A 24728-nucleotide genomic window follows, 5' to 3' on the forward strand; every position below is an offset into this window, starting at 1 on the left:
TAACGCCATGGCTGCGGTAACGATGGAGGATCTTCTGAAGCCGTTCCTCATCAACTCGTTACAGAGGAAACAGATCCAGCTCTGCAAATTACTGTGTAAGAAATAAATATCTTTAAGGTCAATCTAATTATTATTTATATATAATATATATTTTAATTGTGAAGGTGAGTTAGCCCCGCCTCTCAGTTCAATTTAGTCCCTTTATGTTTAATGATGTGGTTCCCCTAAAGTGGTGATGATGATAATGTAATGTTGATGTAAGTGTGTGTGTGTGTGTGTGTTTGATACAGCATTACTGTATGGAGTTGGCTGCATCACAACAGCGGCTCTCTGCTCTCTCCTGGATTGGGGAGTTCTTCAGGTACACCTTTCACACCACCATGAAGTACAGCGTGTATAGAGTAAGAGTGTAGAGTGTACAGTATTTGGCACTACAGCACTGATTTACAGCAGATACCTGGTTCAGCTCAGATCGGTTTGAGCAAGGTGTAAAGAAAAGAAGGAAAGGAACCTGGACAGATTAACGCACTAAAGCACTGCTGCAGTAACAGGGATTTGAGTGTACTGATCATTCTATTGTGAGAATTCTGGTGTAAGTGGTGTGATTGTGACCACGTGCCACGTTACCACATCTGCAATTTCAGCACGGACAGCAAGTTGGAACAATGAGCAAACATGAAATTCTGGGTGAAACTGGGCAAATCTCCCACAGAGACGTTTGACATACGGCGATGCTGCGATGAGTCGATCGAGGTGTTTTGAGGGGCACACATGCTTCAAGAGCGGAAGAACATCACTGGAAGACGACAAGAGATCAGGAAGTTTGCCAACAAGCTCAACCCCTTTTTTTGGTTGATGATCATTGGAGAACGATCCACATGATCTTACTTCCACACCCACCCTACTCGCTGGATTCGGCTCCTTAGGACTTCACCATCTTTCCAAAGATGAAGATCCAGCTCACCGCTTTGACACCATTGTGGAGATCCGGCGTGAGTAGCAGAAGTTGCTTGAGACGCTTCGAAAAGAAGACTTCCAGGAAACATTCCAGAAGAACACTGGGAGCTGTGTGAAGGTGATTATGTGGAAACGTAGCTAAATAAAGTACTTTCTTGCAAACAGAGCGAATCTCCAAACTTTTTGATAGTACTTTGTTGACAGGGGGCTAAAAGAACTCTGGGAAACATGGAGTTCCAGTACAAATCAGAGAACCCACACCATCTCATCACATGATGAGGAGCTGATACACACTTGTTGATGATGAAGTTGATGATGGAATTGAATGAGTTTAAGAAAAACTTCACTCTCCTTACTGCATCCTGTATCCACTCACAGGGCTCGTTTACAGTCATGGGCGTGGTTAACGGGCCACTCCTGGGCACTTTTATCCTTGGTATGTTCATACCAGCTGCAAATAAACCGGTAAGAAGTTTGACATTAACTTCCCAGTGCATTATAGGATTCACAGTTATTATTTAATGACTAAACACATGATTATATTTCAGTCAGTGTCTCAAACAGGAAGTGTTATGAGCTTCTCTACTGAATTCATAGTAATATTTCCAAAATGTTGTTGAGGAACCTCCGCCCAAACTCAGATATTCAGTTCTCTGCCGCACACAGAAGGAAATTCTTTTGAACAAAAATGCGAAATCATTTTCAAACGTACAAATTAATAATTAATTATCAATAGCAGGAAACTTAATTCAACATTTAATGCTGCGCAACTTCTTCAGATTTGCAGTTTCATCATCAACTTTTTCCGAGACTCTGCCATAGAGTTTATCCTCTGTTCATGCAGTAAATTCAGAACAGCCTTTATGGGCTTCATTTATTAATAAAAAAAATGCTTGAATTCTGAATATCTTTTTTTTGGTAATTAAATAATTACTATGCAACATCTTAATGTTAATTTGATACTATAATGCAAAACTACATTAGTAGAAACTACAAACTTTTGCACACTGGTGTAAATTTGAAAAACAATAAGAAAAATGTAAAACTTACAAGAATAATGTCGTAGCAGTACAAGAATAAAGTTGACCAAGGCTGCAGTACTGGTGACGTCGAGCCCACTGGTGTTCAACTCCTTTAGGGTCGATTTCTTTGACCATCATCCTCATAGTCTCTTGAGAAACAGCATCTCTTTTTTGAATAGCATGCAGATGTAACTGATGTAAAACATTTCTTGTAGTTCTGTGTTTTTTCTTAAAATAATAGCACTTTAATCTCGTATTGCTACGACTTTATTCCCGAAGTATTTCGAGTTTATTTTTAAAATTTTTCCACTTTATTCTCATAATCTTAGATCTTTAAATTTTTCCAGTGTGGCACTAAAACGATGTAAAACTTTATCTAAGTGTAACTCGGTATATGTGTGGTGTAAAATTTCTTCTTGGTTCTAGAATATCTAGTGATTTAATAGAATTTTTGTATCATGAGGATACAATGTGGATCCTTAGTGAAATAAAAACCCAATGCAGAAGGGTTCTCTATACAGATTGAGAGGGTTCCTCTAGGGTTCTTCTTATATACCCAGCTTTGGGATTTGTTTGATGTCGGTTTCTAAGGGTACATTTGCTGGCGTGACCGTGGGGTTCTCTCTCGCTCTGTGGCTTGCTGTCGGAAGCTCAGTTTATCCTCCAACCCCACAGAGAATGGGTGTGTTACACACCAGCGCAGACTTCTGCCCTTCAGCTAATGCTACACACAACTTCACCATGCTAACATCATCATCACCTCCACCTCCACCTCCACCTCCAGGACTTGAAGAGAGCTGGTGAGTAGAACACGTAAAAAATGGAGGTGAAAGTCCAGGGTAAGGGTTAAGGAGTGAGGGGGAACTTCTGCTGAATTAACACCCTGATCTTGGTGGATTATTTCACAAATTCAAAGCAAAATGCTTTTGAGTTAATCACTGACATTATAAGGACACTGAGAGTGATGGATTGATTTATGTATGTGAATAAATGAAAGAGAAATTGTAATATATTGTTTACACTTCTAACACAACGTTATCTTGATATGGTTTCTTGATTTCACTTGTTGCATTGTTCTCCTACATTCTCTTGCCTGAAGGACTCATGGTCTTCAGGATTTTTACTCCATATCCTACCTGTACTTTGGAGCTCTGTCCACTGGAGCATCTGTGCTAGCCGGAGTAGTGGTTAGCTACCTAACAGGTGAGACTTACATTTCACATTTGTACAGATTTACAGATATAAATCTGAAATGTAAAAAAATGAATGTAACTATGACGGCACAGAAACCAGAAACTCATACAGAAACTCCGTGCTTTATACATTAGCAGAGATGACAGAAGCACACACATCCTTTACTCCTCATACCTTCACTCATCACACACATCATATTAATATATTAATACAAAATAATTTAAATGTTGTTCTCTCATGAATGTATCCAGACTGAAGATCCACCATGTAGAACACAAGCAGAGTAAAGATGATGATGATCAGGAGATCAGGAATGTCTCTGTTCTCAGTCATGTTCTCATCACTGACTCCCTCTGTCTCATCCACGTTAACCCCAGACTTCTTACTGCCTTCTGCCTGCTCACTGTGAGCTTCAGAAACTAGTCTACGTCTGTGGTGTGTGAGAGGAAATTATACACCAGTGGATTGAAAAAGCTGCGCAATGACAGGAAACAAGTTGATGTGCTGAAAAACGGCGCAATGAGAAGAGAAAATATCGACATTTCACCAAACAGATTAAAACTAAAGTAATGAGTCTGGTTTTAAAATGTAAAAGTAGAAAGTACAGATATTTGTGTAAAAACATTACTGAGTGAAAAATTTAAATTTTTTCAGAAAAAAAATTGTGAAGTAAAAACTGATACCAGAAAAATCTACATAATTAGAAAGTATTGTACTTTATTACTTCCCACCTCTGTACGTCAATAGTAATATTTTATAATGAGTGTGAGATGTGATTGGGAGCAGTGTAGAAGATTAAAACAGGGCTGATGTGATCATATTTTCTACATCTAGTGAGGACTCTTGCTGCTGCATTCTGAACTAACTGAAGCTTATTTCTGCACTTACTCCAACACCCAGACAGTAAAGCGTTACAGTAGTCTAATCTAGATGTTACAAAAGCATCATGTCCTTTTCCTTCTCAGAAGGAAAAGGGCGATCCTGGGTTACTATGTAATCAGAAAGCTAACTTTAAGATGTGGTTTTATCAAAACTTCTTCAGCTTGTCAGTAGGAATTTGCAAAACATTCATTGTTTAATGTAATTTAAACATTCCTCAGGATAATAAAACTGGTGTCTGTCATCTGGCTTCGCTAAAACATACGACTCTATCGACATCCAAGTGGAGGCTAATACTATCTTTATGAATCATTTCACCCAGATGCAAAGGAAAAAAAAACAGTGGGCCTATAACAGATCCTTGTAAAACACCAAACTATACATTAGTATTAGTGATCAGTGGTGTAAAAAATGCAATAGCAGGTCATTTACCACCTTAACCAGCATTGTCCCTGTGCTATGAAGATATCACTGATATTCTACTCAGGCTGCTTGTGTAAGAAATTCAATTATCTGGATTTAATCCGAATGTCAGCATCAGAGTTTTATTGACAAGTATGTTTTTTTTTTTAAGGAATTTGTTTTGGAGACCGAAGCTTCCAGTTGCTTATTTTTATAAAAGATAAATAAAATGTAAAGAAATAAGATAAAATAAGATTTAAATAGGAAAACTGCTAATTATTAAAGTATTATTTTGATTGTATAACGGGAAGAGAATTTAAATGTTTATAAGGTAGATTACCTGGGGGAAGAAACTTCTTACCGGCCAGACGGCAAAAGTAAAAATCGTATATGGTTTGGATGTGAGGGATCCAGAGTGATTTCTAAACCCTTTTCTTCCCTCTGGATGTGTACAAGTTTTATTGATGAATATATGAATATTAATAATATATTATATTTATTGGCACACAGAATGGATACAATATCTAAAGAAATAAACAGGTTTGACATTTCTTCTTAAAATATATGAAGTAATGTAGAATACAGTGACAGTGGTTTTTACTGTAAATACAACAACAACAACAACAACAACAACAAATAGTAGAAATGACTGGGAAAACGTACAATTTTTGTATTAAAAAAAATGAAAATATATATTTAGGAGAAGCAGATATGTGATTAGTTAAATCCATATTTGTGTTTGAATATGAAATTTCTGATGAAATCTTGGGATTTTATTGCATTTCACAATTTCTCCAGATTAAATTGACTTTGTTCTGTATGTTTCAGGACCCACACAGAGAAGCTCGATCCAGCCTGGTTTGCTGTGGTGGGATCTGAACACTCACCGTGATGCTCCTCAGGAAGACACAGTAAGTGGCGATGTAGATTTGTGTTCATCAGAGATTAAAAGCTTCTACGGAATCTACAGACATGAACAATTGTGATATTTGAGTAAAAGAACTAAATCCTGAGTGATTGAGATTTAAACACTTAAAAATTCCTGGTGAATTCCTTGATTCTGTTTTGTCTCTTTATAATGACTTGTTTAATAATTACTCGAGTTTGATGTTTCTTACTCTTCAGCAGAATCGATAAAAAACCTCAGGTTCTCACGACTCACGTTGATTTTCTCCTCCACAGGGTGAATCGATGACCCTAAATACCACCATTGTCCTTTTGAACCCTGAGAACGATGTGGAGAAGGAGCAAAAATCTGCATCTGTTCTGTGAGGAACGTTTGTGTTGGTGATGGAGTTCAAAGAAAATGTGTTTCTTTATCAGCATGTGCTTCAAATCTGTACAAATACAACCAAATACTAACAGCCAGAGGATCTGTCCTTCCTTCCTTCTCTCTCTCTCTCTCTCTCTCTCTCTCTCTCTCTCTCTCTCTCTCTCTCTCTCTCTCTCTCTCTCTCTCTCTTTCTCTCTCTCTGTGTGATTGCTAAACACACACACACACACACACACACACACACACACACACACACACACACACACACACACACACACACACACACATATTAATGACTAACATTCCGTACATTTATCAGGAAACCTGAACTCACAGTGTTGATATTCTTATCTTTATATAAATATTCTTCACTCAGCACATTTCTGAACAACACACACCTGTCTGCCTCACCACCACATCTGTCTGTCTCAACACACACCGGTCTTTCTTACTACCACATCTGTCTGTCTCAACACACACCTGTCTGCCTCACTCCTACACCTGTCTGTCTCTCCATTTCACAGGTGTATTTATTACCAGACTGAAGAGATAGAGATGTAATTAAGGAAATCGGTCAAAGTAGATAAAACCATAAGCAGGTCTCAGTTTCAGGCTAAATATATCTTCAGTGTGAACTCATCAGTTAGTCCTGGAACTCACTCATGATCACAAATGACCGTCAGTGCTTCAGGAATTCCCCAGTGACATTCCTGAAATGAATAAAAACAGTCATTAAAGAGTAAAGATCAAGTTAGTAGTAACAAGTGGGAGTCCACGTCTACATGGTGTTGTTCTTCTTCTGATAAACTGATCCTGAACTCTGATTAAGCACAGTGACCCACTCCCTCACCCTCACCCTCACCCTGAGATGAGTTTCAGCTTCAAACCTTACAAACACATACAGTTTGTTTTTCTCCTTCAGCGGAAACAAGAAACCACACACAATCACACACACACACACACACACACACATACACACACACATACACAATCACACACACACACACACACACACACACACACACACACACACACACACACACACACACATACACACAATCACATACACACACAATCACACACACACACAATCACACACACACACACACACACACACAAGACACACACAAACACACACACACACACACACACAAACACACAGACACACACACACACACACACACACACACACACACACACATACACACAATCACACACACACAAAGACAAACACACACACAGACACACACACACACAAACACACACACTTGATAAAAAAAATACTTAAATGTGCAATGGGTTACTGATGTCAATAATTTCAGTAATTTAACTACAGCAGAAACTCGTAGTTACATTGATATATATATATATATTTTACTCGTTTTTACTCGGGTAAAAACAAATAAAAGTGTAAAAATATAAATATAAACGTATTTAATTCCAGTCTGACTCTTTTATCAGACTCACTTTATGGACAAAGGTTTGTGGACACCTGGGCATTAGATTGTTTTTTCAACATCCCATTAAACATTTATTCCTCATTCACTGTTATTATGAGCTCCACTGTTCTGGGAAGATGTTCCATGTGTGGAGATTCATTCAGTCACAAGTGTGTTAGTAAAGTCAGGTGATGATGTAGGTGAGAAGGTGAGGAGGTCTGGGGTTCAGTCAGCGTTCACATTCATTTATGCTTAACAGGGTTGGAGCTCTACAGCAGAAGATCTTCCACTCATGGAAAGCAGACCTTCATGGAGCTGGCTTTGTGCACAGGGGCATTATAATACTGGAACAGGTTTGGGTATCCCAGTTCACGTAAAAGGAACATTTCATGCAGAGGTTTATGCAATTGTGTTTCCAACATTGTGTAAATGTTTGGGTAAGAACAAAATATGGGTGAAGAAGTTGGGTGTCCCAATACTTTTGGCAATATAAGTGTATTTATACCAACATTACCAGAACAAAATGAATCACTGGGTAAAAAACAAATATTTTAGACTGTTAAATAATAAAAACGATTATATTTGCTACTTAAGGATTATACAAATGTTATAACTAATAAAAAAATACAAAATAAACCAAATAAAATAATCAGCAATAAATGTATTATTAAATCAGGAATAAAATTAAATAATAAGTTAAAAAAACTATCTTTTTTTTTTGCTGTGTACTTTTTCCTCAAAATGTATTTTTTTGTAATGTCTATAGAAACCTCTTTATTCTTTGCCCCATGACTTTGTTAATAAATAAATAAATACTGTATTCTCATTATTTAATAAGTTATTGTCAGAAAGAGGAAGTGAGACTTCAGCTTTCATCAACTGTGGAGTTTAAAAATGAGACGCCATGAAAAGGAAGAAGAAGCTGAAAGAAACGAAAGCAAATGAGATGCAGAAAAACGTCTGTGTGTGGTTAAGGTTGGGGAAATCAGCGTGATGTCACAGACCCACATACACTGCACTCAGGAAGAACATCACACACATATTCACACGCGTACACACAATGCCTATTCTTCAGACTGAAAAGTAACAAAAATCATCACCACCATCATCATCTTCTTCGTCGTCATCTAAGGTAAACATCTGGATATGATATTAATTGCATTAGAACATCTGAAGTCTTTACTGTTCACAATGTATTGTGTGTGTGTGTGTGTGTGTGTGTGTGTGTGTGTGTTTGTGTGTTTGAACTAGTCTAGTCTTTGATAGTTAAGCTACACATCATGGTTATGTTTTATTTCCGACTTTTGAAAATGTAGACAAACATCTTGATGGTTCACGTCTGATCCTTGACATCTGTGTAGTTTATTTTTTTTATCTCTTCACATTGTGTCTGAATTTGACGAGGTGCCACTTTTGCTCGTAGTTTTTTTTCTACTTCCTTTTTGAAGACATTTTGGTTTCCATAGTTATGGGGTGCCAATAAATGAAAACATCAAAGAGAAATAAATACGGCTGCGGTAAAGGATGATAAAACGTCAAATGGATGTAAATGTAATCATTTTTAAATATGTTTTTTGTAATTACATTATATTATATTACATTATATTGTACCTTATAAATGTTTAATTAACATCACTGGTTATTAAATATTACAGTGACACTTCATTCGCCATTGCTAATGTTGATAGTCAATAATGACCACAAATAGCCACTAGTCATTTCCTCATACCTGCAATTATTCTACAATACGATGTAACTGGCGCATTTCATTGCTTGGAGCACTTTGGAAGTTACTCTGGAAAAAAGCATCTACCAAATGATGTAAATGTAAATATAAATGTACATGTTCTGCTGTGCTGTACTGGCTCGAGCTAATCTAATCTAATCTAACTAAACATTCATAAGCGGTGCATAAATCTTTTATAAACTAACCCTGCATGTCAAATCCATGAGGTGACCTCACAGTGTCTTTACATGCAGAAGAAGGGGAATGATATGTGTTTATCCCTGATTATGAAGACTGGGGTGAACGTGGCAAGGAAAAACTCCCTTAGATGTTATGAGAAAGAAACCTTGAGAGGAACCAGACTCAAAAGCAGAACCTTATCCTCATCTGGGTGACATCAAGAGTGTGATTATAGTCTTTAAACACTACAGAACACTGGAGAGTGAGAACTAACATGAGCACTGGAGTGTGTGATTATGACTGATGATCTTTCTACAGTCTTTTACAGTCATTATGGTTATAAAACCAGGACCTACCGAGCAACTCATAAAATAGCTCAACATCTGAGATCATCACAGATCCAGCATCAGCTTCTCCATGCCAGAGCCTTTAAACACTCAGACAGGTCCAGTGTCAAAACTCCACATGAAGTGGATCCAAATGGCACTGGTACGTCTCTAGATGGTTCGGGATGTTTGTGGGCATCTACTTCTTTAAAGGTCCACAATCTTCATGAGGTGGCACATGACTGGAGCTGGAGCAACCTCAGGAAGCCTCGGGATGGGGAGAGAAAGAGAAGCAGTGGAGAGGAATTAGCGTAGCTGCTGTTCATGATATTAACAGCACAAGTTGATAATGTGATGTGATCAGATGTTCTGGAGCACAAGGTTATTATGTGATGTGTGTTATGTGTAGAACTCGCTAAAAACATACGTCTTTAATCTGCACTTAAACTGGGAGAGTGTGTCTGAACCCCGAACACTGTCAGGAAGACTATTCCAGAGTTTAGGAGCTAAATGTGAAAATGCTCTACCGCCTTTAGTGGACTTTGCTATTCTAGGAACTACTAGAAACCCAGAGTTTTGAGATCTCAGGGAGCGTGACGGATTGTAGCGTGTTAGCAGACTGGAGAGAAACATGGAGATAAAACATTTAGTGTTTTGTAGGTAAGTAGCAGTAGTTTGTAGTGGATTTGTAACTTAACAGGAAGCCAGTGTAGTGTGAGAAGATTGGGGTTATATGGTGATTTTTTCTTGACCTTGTAAGAACTCTTGCTGCTGCATTCTGGACTAACTGAAGCTTGTTTATTAATGATGCAGGACCTCCACCTAGTAATGCATTACAGTAGTCTATTCTAGAGGTCATAAACGCATGGACGAGCTTCTCTGCATCGGATATAGATAACATATTTCTTACCTATTTCTAAGGTTAAAGAAGCTGTTTTTGTAACTTGGTTGATGTGATTTTTAAAAGATAAGTTGCTCTAAAATAACTTCCAGATCTTTTACTGTTGAACTAGTGGTTACAGAACATCCGTCTAAATGCAGGCTGAGATGCTGGATTTTGGGCAGATGAGCAAAATCTCTGTCTTATCAGAATTTAATAATAGAAAGTTATGAGTCATCCAGTCTTTTAATTCTTTAACACACTCAGTTATCTGAGATAATTGAGTGCATCATCTGGTTTTGATGAGATATATAGCTGGGTATCATCAGCAAACCAGTGGAAGCTAATCCCATACCTTCTAATAATATTTTCCAAGGAAAACCTGGGATTAACCTGATAGTTCTCCATGTAAATCTACGAAATGGTAACGATCGGACAGGTAGGATTTAAACCAGCTTAATGCCTGTCCCTGAATGCCGATGTAATTCTGTAAGCGATCGAGGAGAAGATCATGGTCTATAGTGACGAACGCAGCACTAAGATCTAATAAAACTAACAGTGAGATGAAGCCTTGGTCTGAAGCTAAAAACAGGTCATTAGTGATTGTAACTAGAGCAGTTTCTGTGCTATGATGGAGCCTGAAACCTGACTGAAACTCTTCAAAGATCTTGTTCTCTTGTAAGTAGGAACAGAACTGGGCAGCGACAATCTTTTCTAAAATCTTAGACATAAATGGGAGATTTGAAATTGGTCTGTAATTTAAAAGTGTGTTTGAATCCAAATTAGGTTTCTTAATGAGGGGCTTAATAACTGCTAACTTGAGGGATTTAGGGATGTGACCTAAAGATAGTGAGGAGTTAATAATATTGAGAAGAGGCTCACCAGCTGTATGGAACACTTTCTTCAGTAGTTTAGTTGGAATGGGATCTAACTGACATGTTGTTTCAGCTTTGGTAATAACATCATACAGCTCTTCCTGTCCTGTACGAGTTGTAGGTGAGATTGGATCAGGAGATGCTGTCAGAGGTTGGAGCTCCACAATTGTGTTACTAATACTTTCAATTTTATAAAGTCCTCACTATTAAACTGTGATGGAACACATTTTTCAGATTTTTTGATTTGTAGTTAGTTTAGCGACTGTACTGAAAAGGAACCTGGGATTGTTTTGGTTGTTTTCTATGAGTTTGCTCAGGTGTTTAGCTCTAGCAGCTTTTAGCGCCTGTCTGTAGCTAAGCATACTGTCTTTATACGCAATTCTAAATACCTCCAATTTAGTTTTCCTCCATTTTCTCTCCAGATTACGGGCTGTTCTCTTGAGGGCATGCGTATGACTATTGTACTATTTTCTCTTATTATTAGTATACGGAGGATGTCTGAGGTCTACATAAAGGCCTCACAGCCATATTATAAAAGAAGAGCCATTATTTGTCATATATACATTACAGCACAGTAAAACTCTTTCTTCACATATACCAGAGATATTCTATTTAAAAAGCTGGTGTCAGAGTACAGGGTCAGCCATGATACAGTGCCTCTGCAGCACATAGGGTTAAGGGCCTTGCTCAAGGGCCCAAGAGAGAGAGCTTGCAGATACCGGGGCTATTAAGCTATGATGGAGGATGTCTGAGGTCTATATAAAGGCTTTATAGCTGTATTATAAAGCTAAGATGCACACAACACAGACACGCACACACACAACACACACAGACACACACACACACAGACACACACACACACACACACACACACACACACACACACACACACACACACACACACACACACAGACATGCACAAAAACAGAACATAGACACACACAGACACACACGCACACAGACATACACACAGACAACACACACACACACGCAAGCACACACACACACACAGACCCACGCACACAGACATACACACACACAACACACACGCAAGCACACACACAACACACACACGCAAGCACACATACACAGAGACACGCACGCACACAGACACACGCACGCACACGCAAGCACATACACACAGACACAGACACACACACACACACAACATACACACACACACACAAGCACACACATGCGCACACAGACATGCACATACATGCACACACTGACAGACACAACACAGACACGCACACAACACAGCCACACAAACACACACACACACACACACACACACACACAACATGCACACATACATGCGGACACACACGCGGACACACACACGTGCACATGCACACACACTCAGGGAAAAACCTGTTTACAATGACGTGCTCTAACACACATCCTGCTACAATAAAGATCTGTGTCTGGATCTGATCAGGATTTAAAGTCATGTTTTGGACCCAGCTTTGTCTACAGCTTCTAAAACTTTGTAACATGACAGTGGTTATTTTATCTGTTTATATCTGTGTGTATAACTTTTTTACAAGTTTCTCACACCGGTGTGCGTCGCAGATTTACACTTTAGCATTGTGTGTAAGGGCAACGTGGACACTGGGAATTATTACAGTCAAAAGTTACAACGTGAATACAAATAAATATATATATGTGTGTGTGTGTGTGTGTGTGTGTGTGTGTGTGTGTGTGTGTGTGTGTGCAGGATACACAGTGATGGACGCCAGTGAGGAAGAAACGAAGCCACTGATGACGTGCGAGCGCTCGGGGAGTCACAAATCGAGCTGTGACTCCTTCATTGTGTTGCACCTGTACTACACACCCACGTCAAAAAGCGAGAGCACGCTGTCCATCCCTGCAGGACATGCGACCGCGGAGAGCATCTGTGTTCTTGCAGCGAAAGCCTGTGGTAATATACACACACACACACACACACACACACACACACACACACACACACACACACACACAGAAAGTTCACTTCCTGATATTCATTTGATTCAGCACAATGCATTATGATGCAATGGAAAACATGTGATGCTCTTAAATTCAATATTGTACAGAAAGTTCACTTTTATAACTTTGATTCAGACAGACAGCAAACCATCAATTTACTTAAGTGCCTACTGACTTCTGACACATAGCCCTTTCACACACATGCCTTTGTAGTGCAAAACCAACTGAAAAGATACAATAAAATCATTTTTCTTTACATTCTTCCTGTTCCTTTTCCAGGAAGTTACAGCTCTACCTCTGCCATGTTAATCTGTATTCTATGTGACTCTCAGGACACGCCTCCGTCGCCGTAGTGTTGTGATACATCATTCACGTAGCAGCAGTAGTGCTGAGAGAACGCGCTCGAGAAACAGTTTACAGACTAGAAATCGATCTACATATCAAATATTGGTCAATAATTCAAGTATAGCGCATCTACTAAGAATTCTAAATAAATAAATAAATATTTTATTGTAGCAAACGTGTCAAAAACGAAGCATCGTGATACAAATGCCGATGCACACTTTTTTAATTTCTGATGCACACTTTTTTAATTTCTGATGCACACTTTTTTAATTTCTGATGCACACTTTTTTAATTTCTGATGCACACTTTTGAAATCAATAAGAGAGCAGAATGAGATGTTATGTAAAAAAAAAAATAATTGTTTTGTGTGTGTGTGTGTGTGTGTGTGTAGGTATACTCCCTGTGTTTCAGAGTTTATTCGCTCTGGCCTCAGAAGATCTCTCATTCTGGTATCCACCAACACACATGTTTAAGAGCGATGAGAGTGTAACTGTGCACTACAGAGTGCGGTGAGTGTACACATTTACACACACACACACACACACACACACACACACACACACACACACACACACACACACACACACACACACACAATTCTAGAAATAATTATAGAGTGTGTGTGTGTGTGTGTGTGTGTGTGTGTGTACAGGTTCTTTTTCTCAGGGTGGTTTGGTCAGGGTTCCAAAGCAACATATCGTTACAGTCTGAGCTCTGGGAGAATCTGCGCTGTGCTGGATTACAGTGTTATTGATTATCTGTTTGCTCAGGTGACACACACACACACACACACACACACACACACACACACACGTAACTATAATCGGATAAAATAAGATGTTTTGTTGTGTAATAAATGAAATATATTGTAATAGTTGTGAGTTGTTGTGGTATAGGAACAATAAAATACTCAGACTATAAACACGTGTGATTTCCAGTCCCGCAGTGATTTCATCTCTGGCTCAGGAGGTGTTTGTCCTCCAGTCAGCGCCATTCAGGAATGTTTGGGTTTGGCTGTGTTGGACCTTTGGAGACAGGCCAAGGAGAAAAACCACGGAGTAAAGGAAGTGTGTAAAACCGTCAGGTACCTACCGAGTGAATTTGTGCTCATGTGGACATCTGCTGATACTTCTTTCATTCTTTTTGAAGTCCGCCAAGTTCTCAAACACTGTCTTTCCCTGCCAGCTACAAGTCGTGCCTGCCTGAGATACACCGAGCAGAAATCCAACGAATGACACGACTGGCCCGCTATCATATCCGCAAGAACCTGAAACACTTCCTGAAGAAACTGGGACGCTGCTCAGCTGGAGAGCAAAGAAGCTCAAGTACCTGATGGAGCTGAGCGCTGTGGAACCCAACTATGGCTCTGAGTGCTTCATCACATCCTGCTCCATGGTGAGAGTCTCTGGTGAGGGAGGGATCCAGACACGCTCCTCTGATGGACAGGTAACAGTGATCTCATTGGTAGTGTTCCTGTATCTCATCGTTATACGTAATTTTGAGATACTGGTGCAGAAAGGATTAGGTGATACAGGTTACATATATATATATATAAAACAGAATTTAGCAAAATTCTGAAAAGCAAGTTGACTAAATATATGTACACGTAAATGTATATTATTATTAGGCAGGATGTGCAGTATCTAAAGTATATATAGATAACAAATAAAATAGTAGTGCCAATATGTGAAGAGAATGAGGGGTATATAAATTTACAATATGCAATATGTAAATTGTATGTAAAACTGCACAGAAGTTATACAGTGGTTACGTCGTAAGACCCCGCGAATTCCAAAATCTGTGAATTTTGGACGCACCCCCACAGCCCCTATGGTACCTTAGTGAATTTATGTAGACATTATGTCACTTTGTAAACGTAATAGTGTACAGTATTTGACCAAATTCACACACAAAATAAATCACTAATGCATCAAACATTATTTGATTTCCAATAAATTAATTTATCATTTAATTTTCATTAATAATAATAAATGATCAGTATTCTGCACTGTAATTAATAATAAAAATTCAATATGGGTACTCACTTTAGGTTATTGGATGTACTGTAGCAGTCAGTAGTTGATGAAAGTGAAAATGTGAAAAAAGTAAAAAAGTAATTGACAAATGTTTTATTTATCACTTAAAATAAATAATAAATTGTTTAAACAAATTTTCTGAAATTTGTTAGAGAAAAACATACCTAATGCTCCTGAACATTCGGTCACACTGCAAATTTCCGTGAAATTTTAAGATAATCCGCAACTTGCTGTTAGTTAGAGTTCAGTAGTGTGTTGGTGAAGGTGATGGTGATGGGGATGGTGGATGGAAAAAAGCTGTCCCTGAACCTCCTGATTCTGGTGTGTATGTTCCTGTAGCTCCTTCATGATGGAAGGAGGTTAAAAAGTTTGTGACTGGGATGTAAAGAGTCCTTGATGATGTTGTTAGTTCTGCACAGACCTCTGCTGTGGTGAAGGTGTTCAATGGCATGTAGTTGGGTGCCAGTGATGTGTTGGGCGATTTTGACCAGCCTTTGCAGGGCTTTACGTTCACACAGTGGAGCCTCTGTACCATACAGTGATGGAGTTGGTCAGGATGCTCTCAATGATGCAGCAGTAAAAACTCATTAGAATCTCTGGGGACAGATGAGCTTTCTAAAGCCTCCTCAAGAAGTACAGGCGTTGTTGTGCCTTTCTAACCAGAACTGCCAGGACAGATCCTCAGAGATGTGAACGTCCAAGAACTTAAAGCTGGAGAACTTCTGTTGAGGGTCAGGTTGTTGGCGGCACACCATTCTGTTAGGCTTCGGATCTCTTCCCTGTTGGCCGATTTGTCATCGTTGCTGATCTGGCTGACAACGGTGGTGTCATCTGCATACTTGATGAAGATGTTGATCTGGCTGACAACAGTGGTGTCATCTGCATACTTGATGAAGATGTTGAAGTTGCAGCCCTGTGGGATGCCGGTGTTCAGAATAAGGGTTAAGGATGCCTGTTTGCCCAGACTTAGGTCTGTTGGTGAGAAAGTCCAGAGTCCCTCTGCAAGTGGTGGGGCAGATACCCAGGTCACTGAGCTTAGTAATCAGTACAGTGGGGAGGACTGTATTGAATGCAGAGCTAAAGTCAGTCAACAGCAATCTGATGTAGGTTTTGTTTATAATAAGGTGGGTGAAGGCTGAATGAAGAGCCGTGGAAACTGCATACTCTGTTGACCTGTTCGGGAGATCTGTTCAGACAAATTGGTTTGAGTCCAGTGTAGGTGGTAAACCCACAGGCAGGTGATTCAGAACCATTTTCTTAAAGCTCTTTTTGTAGTACAGATCTCAGGATGAAGTGGTTGAAATCTCCAGCAAAGATGAAAGCTCTTTCAGGATGTGCAGACTTTTTTTGCCGATGACAATTTCAGATTTTTTTATTAACACCATTTATTATTCATTGATAGAGACTCAAAGCACTTTTGTACGTCACTCTGGATAAAAAGTGTCTGCTAAATGCCGTTAATGTAAATGTATTATTATTACATTTGTAAACATGAAAAAAAACAAACAAAAAAAAATGGCTGCTTGGTTGAATAATATATAAAATAATATTGTAGCATATTTGTAAAAATTCAATATATAAAAAGAAAATAGAATAAATGAAATTAATGCACTTTTTTATTATATTGATTAAAATGAGTACTCTAATAAAGGTTAAAGGAGAAGTGGAGGAGAGTGGAGGTTCGGGTTGGTACTTTAAATGTTGGTACTATGACTGGTAAAGGGAGAGAGGGAGCTGATATGATGGAGAGGAGAAAGTAGATATGTTGTGTGTTCAGGAGACCAAGTGGAAAGGGAGTAAGACCAGGAACATTGGAGGTGTTTAAACTGTTCTATCATGGTGTGGATGGAAAGAGAAATGGTGTAGGGGGTTATGTATATGTATATATGTTATGTAACTGTTATGTATAATTTCACAGCAGATATAAAGAGAAAAGCAGTGGGCCTTAGACAGATCCTTGCAGAATACCGGAACTTTACCTCAGAGAGTGTGGAGAACTCACCATTTACATCAACAAACTGATAGCAATCAGTCAAATAAGACCTGAGCCAAGAGAGAGCTGTTCCCTTTATTCCAACAACGTTCTCCAGTCCAGCAAGCAGGAGATTATGATCAATGGTGTGAAAAGCTGCACTGAGGTCGAGCAAAACAAGTAAAGAGACAAAACCCTGATCAGAGGCCAATAACAGTCATTTAGCACCTTAACTAGCGCCGTCTCTGTGCTATGATGAGGCCGAAATCCTGACTGATACATTTCATAAATGTTATTCCTCAGTAGATGTGAGCAGAACTGCTGTGCTACAACCTTTCCTAGAATCTTGGAGATAAAGAGGAGGTTTGATATTGGACTGTAGTTGGACAGGTGACAGGGTGAAGGTCAGGTTTCTTAATTAGGGGGTTGATACTGCAGTTTGAAGGATTTAGGTACAAAACGAGTGCTGATTGAAGAGTTTATTATTTTAAAACAGGTTCAAATCCCTCTGGAATTATCTGTTTGAAGAAACTTGTAGGCGAGGGATCGAGAATGCAGGTTGATGATTTTGATGAGGAAATAAATGAAATGAAGTCGTTCTCTTGAATAGGAGTAAAACTTTGTAATTGATTGTCTGTTATAATGACACTGCTGTCTACAGGGTTATTTATAAAATAGTTTGGATTTATTTGAATCCTCTGGATTTCTTGCCTGATGTTTCAAACTTTATTATTAAAAAAGTTCATGAAATCATTACTACCTATTGATGGTGTGCATGTGACCAAGGCTTCATCTCTCTGTTAGTTTTACTAGATCTTAGTGCTGCAATCCACACTATAGATCATGATCTTCTTCTGGATCGCTTACAAAATTACATCGCCATTCAGGGACAGGCATTAAGCTGGTTTAAATCCTACCTGTCTGATCGTTACTATTTTGTAGACTTAAATGGAAAGCTATCCAGGTTAATGCAAGTAAATTATGGCGTGCCACAAGGTTCAGTTCTAGGACCCCTGCTTTTCACAATATACATGCTTCCCTTAGAAAATATTATTAGAAGGCGTGGAATTAGCTTCCACTGTTACGCTGATGATATCCAACTATAAATCTCATCAAAACCAGGCGATACGCTCAATTAGCTCGGATAACTGAGTGTGTTAAAGAATTAAAAGACTGGATGACTCATAACTTTCTACTATTAAATTCTGATAAGACTGAGATTTTGCTCATCGGCCCAAAAACCAGTACACAGAAGCTCCAGCATTTCAACCTGCATTTAGAAGGATGTTCTGTAACCACTAGTTCAACAGTAAAAGACTTGGGAATTACTTTAAAGCAACTTGTCTTTTAAAAATCATATCACCCATGTTACAAAAACAGCTTCTTTCACCTTAGAAATATTTCTAAGGTAAGAAACATGCTACCTCCAGACTGGACTATTGTAATGCATTACTAGGTGGATGTCCTGCATCATTAATAAACAAGCTACAGTTTGTCCAGAATGCGGCAGCCAGAGTTCTCACAAGGTTGAGAAAATATGATCATATATCCCCAATCTTCTCATCCCTACACTGGCTACCTGTTAAGTTTCGACTCGACTACACTCATAATCACACATTCTGGTGCTCATGTTAGTTCTCACTCTTCATTGTTCTGTATTGTCTAAAGACTATAATCACACTCTTGATGTCACTCAAATGAGGATGGGTTCCCCTGCTGAGTCTGGTTCCTCTCAAGGTTTCTTTCTCATAACATCTAAGGAAATTTTTTCTTGCCACAGTCACAGTTGACCTGATTATCAAAATTAATATTAAAGTCACCAACAATTAATGCTTTGTGTAAAGAAGTAGCTAAATTTGTGATGAAATCTGCAAATTCTATGAGAAAATCAGAGTCGGGCCCCTGGGGGTCTATAAATAATAATTAATGGAATTAACTGACTGGACCTGCTTTTGGACACTGAATATTTTGTGTTGGTGAAAAGAACTTAAAATGTTTTACATTTGTGTTTAGTCTTTTGTGTGACATTTAGATTAATATTATAAATAGCTGCGACTCCGCCTCCTCTGCCATTTAGACGGGGCTGGTGTATGTAACTATACCCAGGAGGACTCGCTTTATTTAATGCTACATATTAATTCGGTTTAATCCATGTTTCTGTCAAAAACATTATTTTAAACTCCTGGTCGGTAATAATTTTGTTAATTGTCAGCGCTTTTGATATGAGAGATTTAATATTCAACATTCCTATCTTTAGATCAGAGGTGCTGCTGTGTGTTCAGTCCTTTTTAATTTAATGTTAATCAGGTTACTTAAACAGACTTTCTGAGAATTCCAATATTTTGGTTTTGCTAGGGGGACAGACACAGTCTCAATTTGGTGGATCCTGAGTGACGACTGTGCAGCCGGCAGACGGTCAGTTTAGCCTGTCTGTTTGCTCCCTGGCCTTGGCTCTGGACAGTCACTTGTTAACTAGTGCTGTTCTGAGACTATGACCTATACTACAAGAAATGGGAGCAGCACCTTCCCAAATAGGACGGATACCATCCCGCCCTAACAGGCCAGCCTTGCCCTCAAAATTGCTCCAAATATTTATGAAGCCCACATTGTTTTTGGAGCAGCACACATCCAGCAGTTCAGCGACCATAACCTGCTGTAGGCTACATTGCCCTTAAAGGTCAAGCTAATTTCACGTGCCTCAGAATAGAGTCTCCTATAACCAGAGCTTTTTCAGGTTTCTCAGCGGGTGCTTCACTGATGAGAGCAAACCTTTGCGAGTATGCTTTGGCTTTGCAATATGCAGAATTGTCAGGATTTTCTCCTTTTAAAATAAATTCTTAAAGCTGTACTTAAAATGCTAAAGAATCCATATCACAAGACTGTCATAAAAACATTGGTGATAGCAGGAAGTGACAGGGATTTTTCACATGCACAAAAATCTGAGTTTTACAACACAATACAAATCATATTTCATTACATATCGTATTTTGGGTAAGGAGTGAGCAGCCACAGTGACACTGTGCTACTCTATAAAAAATAAACTAGAACTCTAGTTTATTTTTATGCCCTTGGCATTGTTGTGTATGTTTTAAAATGTAATAGTAATTAATAATAATAATAATAACAACAATATTAATAAAAAAAACCAGTGACACTGCGATTAAAATGCAAGACAGAGACCAAACAACCTCGAAGTCTGCCACTTAATGCATTCCTGAGGGAACTCAAAATTTAACTATGTTTATATGTAAAAGGGATTGCATTTTGTACACATGTGCACTAAATCAAAAGCTCTGCACCGATATGGTTGTGTACCGTTACACGCCTACCACTTACAGTTAATTGTTTTTGTCATGTTCCTAAATCTAGTGCGACTCTTTGTGTTTTATTGTTAGCTTTGCTTGGATTAATATGAACTGTACCTTTAATTATCTGCTGCGTCTTTCCAATGTTCAGATTCCTCCTGACATATAATCAAACGTTTTTTGATCACTTTAGGAGTGGCAAACGTTTTGCGACTTTCCCCAAATCACAGAAATCAACATGAAACGTCTTTGCCAAGAGCAACTTCCTGCTGAGGGACGTGTGGTGACTTTGACTAGACAGGATGACAGATGTCTGGTGAGTAGAAATTAGTCATTGTTTCTAGTTATTGAGCTACAACTTGTAAGCCAGTAACAGTTTAGAAGGATGTGGGTCTACTGGGTCTAATAATAATAATAATAATAATAATAATAATAATAATAATAATAATAATAATAATAATAATAATTCAAATAATAATAATGTGTAAAATATTAAGTGAAAGGCATGTTCTTTCTGAAAATCAGGAAATGGAGTTTAAGACACTGGCTGTGGCTCTGTCCTTCGTGTCGCTCATTGACAACTACTTTAGACTCACCACAGACTCCAGTCATTACTTCTGCTCTGAAGTGGCTCCTCCGAGTCTGCTGCAGGACATTGATAATCACAGCCATGGCCCCATCACGTATGCTGAATATTCACCCACTCAGACACATTTCTGAAAATGATTGTGATTGTGAAGACACTGTCTTCATGAGAGAAGCATGGTGGTGGATTTTTCCAAATTTTATTTCCTTCAGGTCAGAGTTTGCGGTTCACAAGCTCAAAAAGGCGGGAGCTAAACATGGTACATTTCTTCTTCGGCGAAGCCCAAAGGAGTTCGATAAGTACTTCCTAATGGTCTGCTTACAGGTAACTTAGCTTGCAGGTCATCACAGGCCACGCCCACAAGAGGCAAATTCTAATCTACATGCGTGATTTTTCACTCACTATTTTTTACACTTTATAATTTATCAGATAGCAAATATCTGAGATTTGTGTGTGTTTGTGTGTGTTCATGTGTGTGTGTAAAATACAGACGCCACTTGGTGTTGACTATAAAGACTGTCTGATTGAGAAGAATGACAAGTTTCACCTGGCAGGCATTCACAGCTCCTTCGACAGTCTGAGACATCTGACAGACTTTTATAAGGAAAACACAATTGTACTGTCTGATTTTCCTGTCAAATTGGGCAGATGCTGTCCATCTCAAGCTAAAGGTACAGAGCAGTTTGATGTATCTTTAAAAATGTGTGTGTCTAATTGGGACATATCATTGTCTGAGTGGGAAATATTGGGACATATAAATGTGTCTGGGTAGGACATATGAGTGTATCTGAGTGGAACATATAAATGTGTCTGAGTAGGACATATGAGTGTATCTGAGTGGAACATATGAATGTGTCTGGGTAGGACATATGAGTGTATCTGAGTGGAACATATGAATGTGTCTGGGTAGGACATATGAGTGTATCTGAGTGGAACATATAAATGTGTCTGAGTAGGACATATGAGTGTATCTGAGTGGAACATATGAATGTGTCTGAGTAGGACATATGAGTGTATCTGAGTGGAACATATAAATGTGTCTGAGTAGGACATATGAGTGTATATGAGTGGAACATATAAATGTGTCTGAGTAGGACATATGAGTGTATCTGAGTGGAACATATAAATGTGTCTGAGTAGGACATATGAGTGTATATGAGTGGAACATATAAATGTGTCTGAGTAGGACATATGAGTGTATATGAGTGAAACATATAAATGTGTCTGAGTAGGACATATGAGTGTATCTGAGTGGAACATATGAATGTGTCTGGGTAGGACATATGAGTGTATCTGAGTGGAACATATGAATGTGTCTGGGTAGGACATATGAGTGTATCTAAGTGGGACATATGCATGTGTCTGAGTGGGACATATCAGTGTATCTGAGTGAGACATATGAGTGTGTCTGAGTGGAATAAATGGGATAGATGGGAATGTTGGAGAAACAGATGTGTTTTAAGCTTTAGGTTTGCCATCAAGCCAACATGTAACTATGAATTTCTCACTCTTTACTGATCATTGGGAGATTTAAAGGGAAACCAGTACTTTGTGTAGAGCAGCAGATAGACTAAATATAAATAAGTGTTCCTGTGTGCAGAGCTCTCGAACCTGATCATCGTCAGGAACAGCAGCATGTGTGAGACACCAGGCTCCCCCTCTCAGCAGCGCCACAGACCCAGCCACATTCAGTTCCACATGATCAAATACGAGGACATAATATGGGTAAGAAAACACACACACACACACACACACACACACACACACACACACACACACACACACACACACACACACAAAATATTAACAGTATAAATAAAAACACGCTGTTATTGTAAATATTAATAATTCTTATTAATTTGACATTTTTTAGAAGGAAAGTCTGGGTCAAGGATCGTTCACACACATCTACAGCGGCTGTAAAGTGGACCAGCTGGATGGCGAGACTCACACCACTGAGGTTCTGCTCAAAGTTCTGGATGTAGAGCACAAAAACAGTTGGGAGGTGTGTGTTAGCTTGGTATCTTTAGCCAATTAGCACAATGCACATATTGAGGACTGATCGTGTTTGGATCACCATTTAAAATAAAACCTGTTCTTTTTAGTCTTTTTTTGAGGCTGCCAGCTTCATGAGCCAGATTTCCCATAAGCACCTGCTGCTGGTATATGGAGTCAGCGTCCACAATTCTAAAAGTAAGATACACTCATTATTTCAGTAGTTGAAGGGTAATTTGTAATTGTGAGATCTGCGGTCATTAAAAATGTATCAAAGGAATTGTAGAGATCAATAGTAGAGCACAGGTAGATTCACAGATAGATTTAGGTTCTACAAATGGAATGTTAAAAAGAGAACAGAGACACTAGGAATAGTAAACTAACACAGTACAGGTGACAACAATTGGTAAGTCACCAATGAAAGTACAAGGGCAGAGTCAGGACCAAATGCAAGAAACACATTCTCTTCCTAAATGCAGTCAAATGACTGACCTTCATAAGTCAGTGTGCTGAAAGACATAGTCCTGTGTACATTGAGAGCTGTGCAACCGGTGCTATTCTGACCATGTGCACCGTGTCATCGAGCTTCTCCTCACACGTGAGTTTAATACCGGGATCATCCTAAACTCACTTCTGCACCCACACTACTCACCAGCTATGGTTCCTGAGGACTTCGTCCTCTTTTAGGAAAGATGAAGATCCAGCTCTAAGATCTCAGTTTTGACACCATTGGGCAGATCCATTATTACCATTTAAGCTTTTTGCTGCAGTTCCATTTTCTGTCTCAGACAGGTAAAGGGCAGTGGGCGGAGCCCTGAGTGAGGCAAAAAAACCCTGTTAGCTACATCATCCTCGTATTTCCAGTCTAAAGTACTGTACTTAACCCACTGAACTCAGGAATTAAATCAGCTAGGGGTGAAGAAAAGCAAGTTTTAAGTTTATTTTATTTCTATTGTGCTTTTCACAATGGACATTGTCTCAAAGCAGCTTTACAGAATTTAACAATGAAAGTGAATGATATGTGTTTGTCCCTGATTATGAAGACTGGGGCGACTGTGGTGAAGAAAAAACTCACTTAGATGAATGAAGAAGAAACTTTGAGAGGAACCAGACTCAAAAGGGGAGCCTTATCCTTATTTGGGTGATATCAAGAGTGTGATTATAGTCTTTAAACACTACAGAACACTGGAGAGTGAAAACTAACATGGAGTTACTGGAGTGTGTGATTATGACTGATGTTCTTTCTACAGTCTTATACAGTTATTTGACTTTGTGGAACCAGGAGCTACTGAGCAACTCATAAAATAGCTCAACATATGAGATCATCACAGATCCAACACCAGCTTCTTTATGCCAGAGCCTTTA

The 24728-nt window shown here is 38.8% G+C and overlaps 2 protein-coding genes across 4 annotated transcripts in view; both read left to right on the forward strand.

The window, feature by feature from the left end:
* The window catches only part of slc5a5 (solute carrier family 5 member 5), a 12874-nt gene extending 7052 nt beyond the window's left edge, over positions 1 to 5822 (forward strand). For all 3 annotated transcript variants that reach the window (XM_083554941.1, XM_083554942.1, XM_083554943.1), the window contains exons 11-17: positions 1 to 95; positions 291 to 361; positions 1336 to 1422; positions 2571 to 2779; positions 3079 to 3182; positions 5283 to 5365; positions 5637 to 5822. The exon at positions 1 to 95 is cut by the window's left edge and continues 18 nt beyond it. In XM_083554941.1, the coding sequence (XP_083411067.1) occupies positions 1 to 95; positions 291 to 361; positions 1336 to 1422; positions 2571 to 2779; positions 3079 to 3182; positions 5283 to 5365; positions 5637 to 5726 (739 nt within the window). In that variant the 3' untranslated portion in view covers positions 5727 to 5822. The remainder of the gene's footprint in view (positions 96 to 290; positions 362 to 1335; positions 1423 to 2570; positions 2780 to 3078; positions 3183 to 5282; positions 5366 to 5636) is intronic.
* Positions 5823 to 8138: 2316 nt separating this feature from the next.
* The window catches only part of jak3 (Janus kinase 3 (a protein tyrosine kinase, leukocyte)), a 37420-nt gene continuing 20830 nt past the window's right edge, over positions 8139 to 24728 (forward strand). The window contains 14 exon segments of the mRNA XM_083554872.1: positions 8139 to 8298; positions 12874 to 13077; positions 13861 to 13978; positions 14122 to 14239; positions 14408 to 14553; positions 14655 to 14782; positions 14785 to 14915; positions 20976 to 21098; positions 21308 to 21465; positions 21581 to 21692; positions 21859 to 22039; positions 22969 to 23093; positions 23242 to 23373; positions 23474 to 23561. Of these exon segments, the coding sequence (XP_083410998.1) occupies positions 12885 to 13077; positions 13861 to 13978; positions 14122 to 14239; positions 14408 to 14553; positions 14655 to 14782; positions 14785 to 14915; positions 20976 to 21098; positions 21308 to 21465; positions 21581 to 21692; positions 21859 to 22039; positions 22969 to 23093; positions 23242 to 23373; positions 23474 to 23561 (1753 nt within the window). The 5' untranslated portion in view covers positions 8139 to 8298; positions 12874 to 12884.

The sequence above is a fragment of the Silurus aristotelis genome (genome assembly GCF_946808225.1).
Source record: "Silurus aristotelis genome assembly, chromosome: 11".
NCBI lineage: Eukaryota > Metazoa > Chordata > Actinopteri > Siluriformes > Siluridae > Silurus > Silurus aristotelis.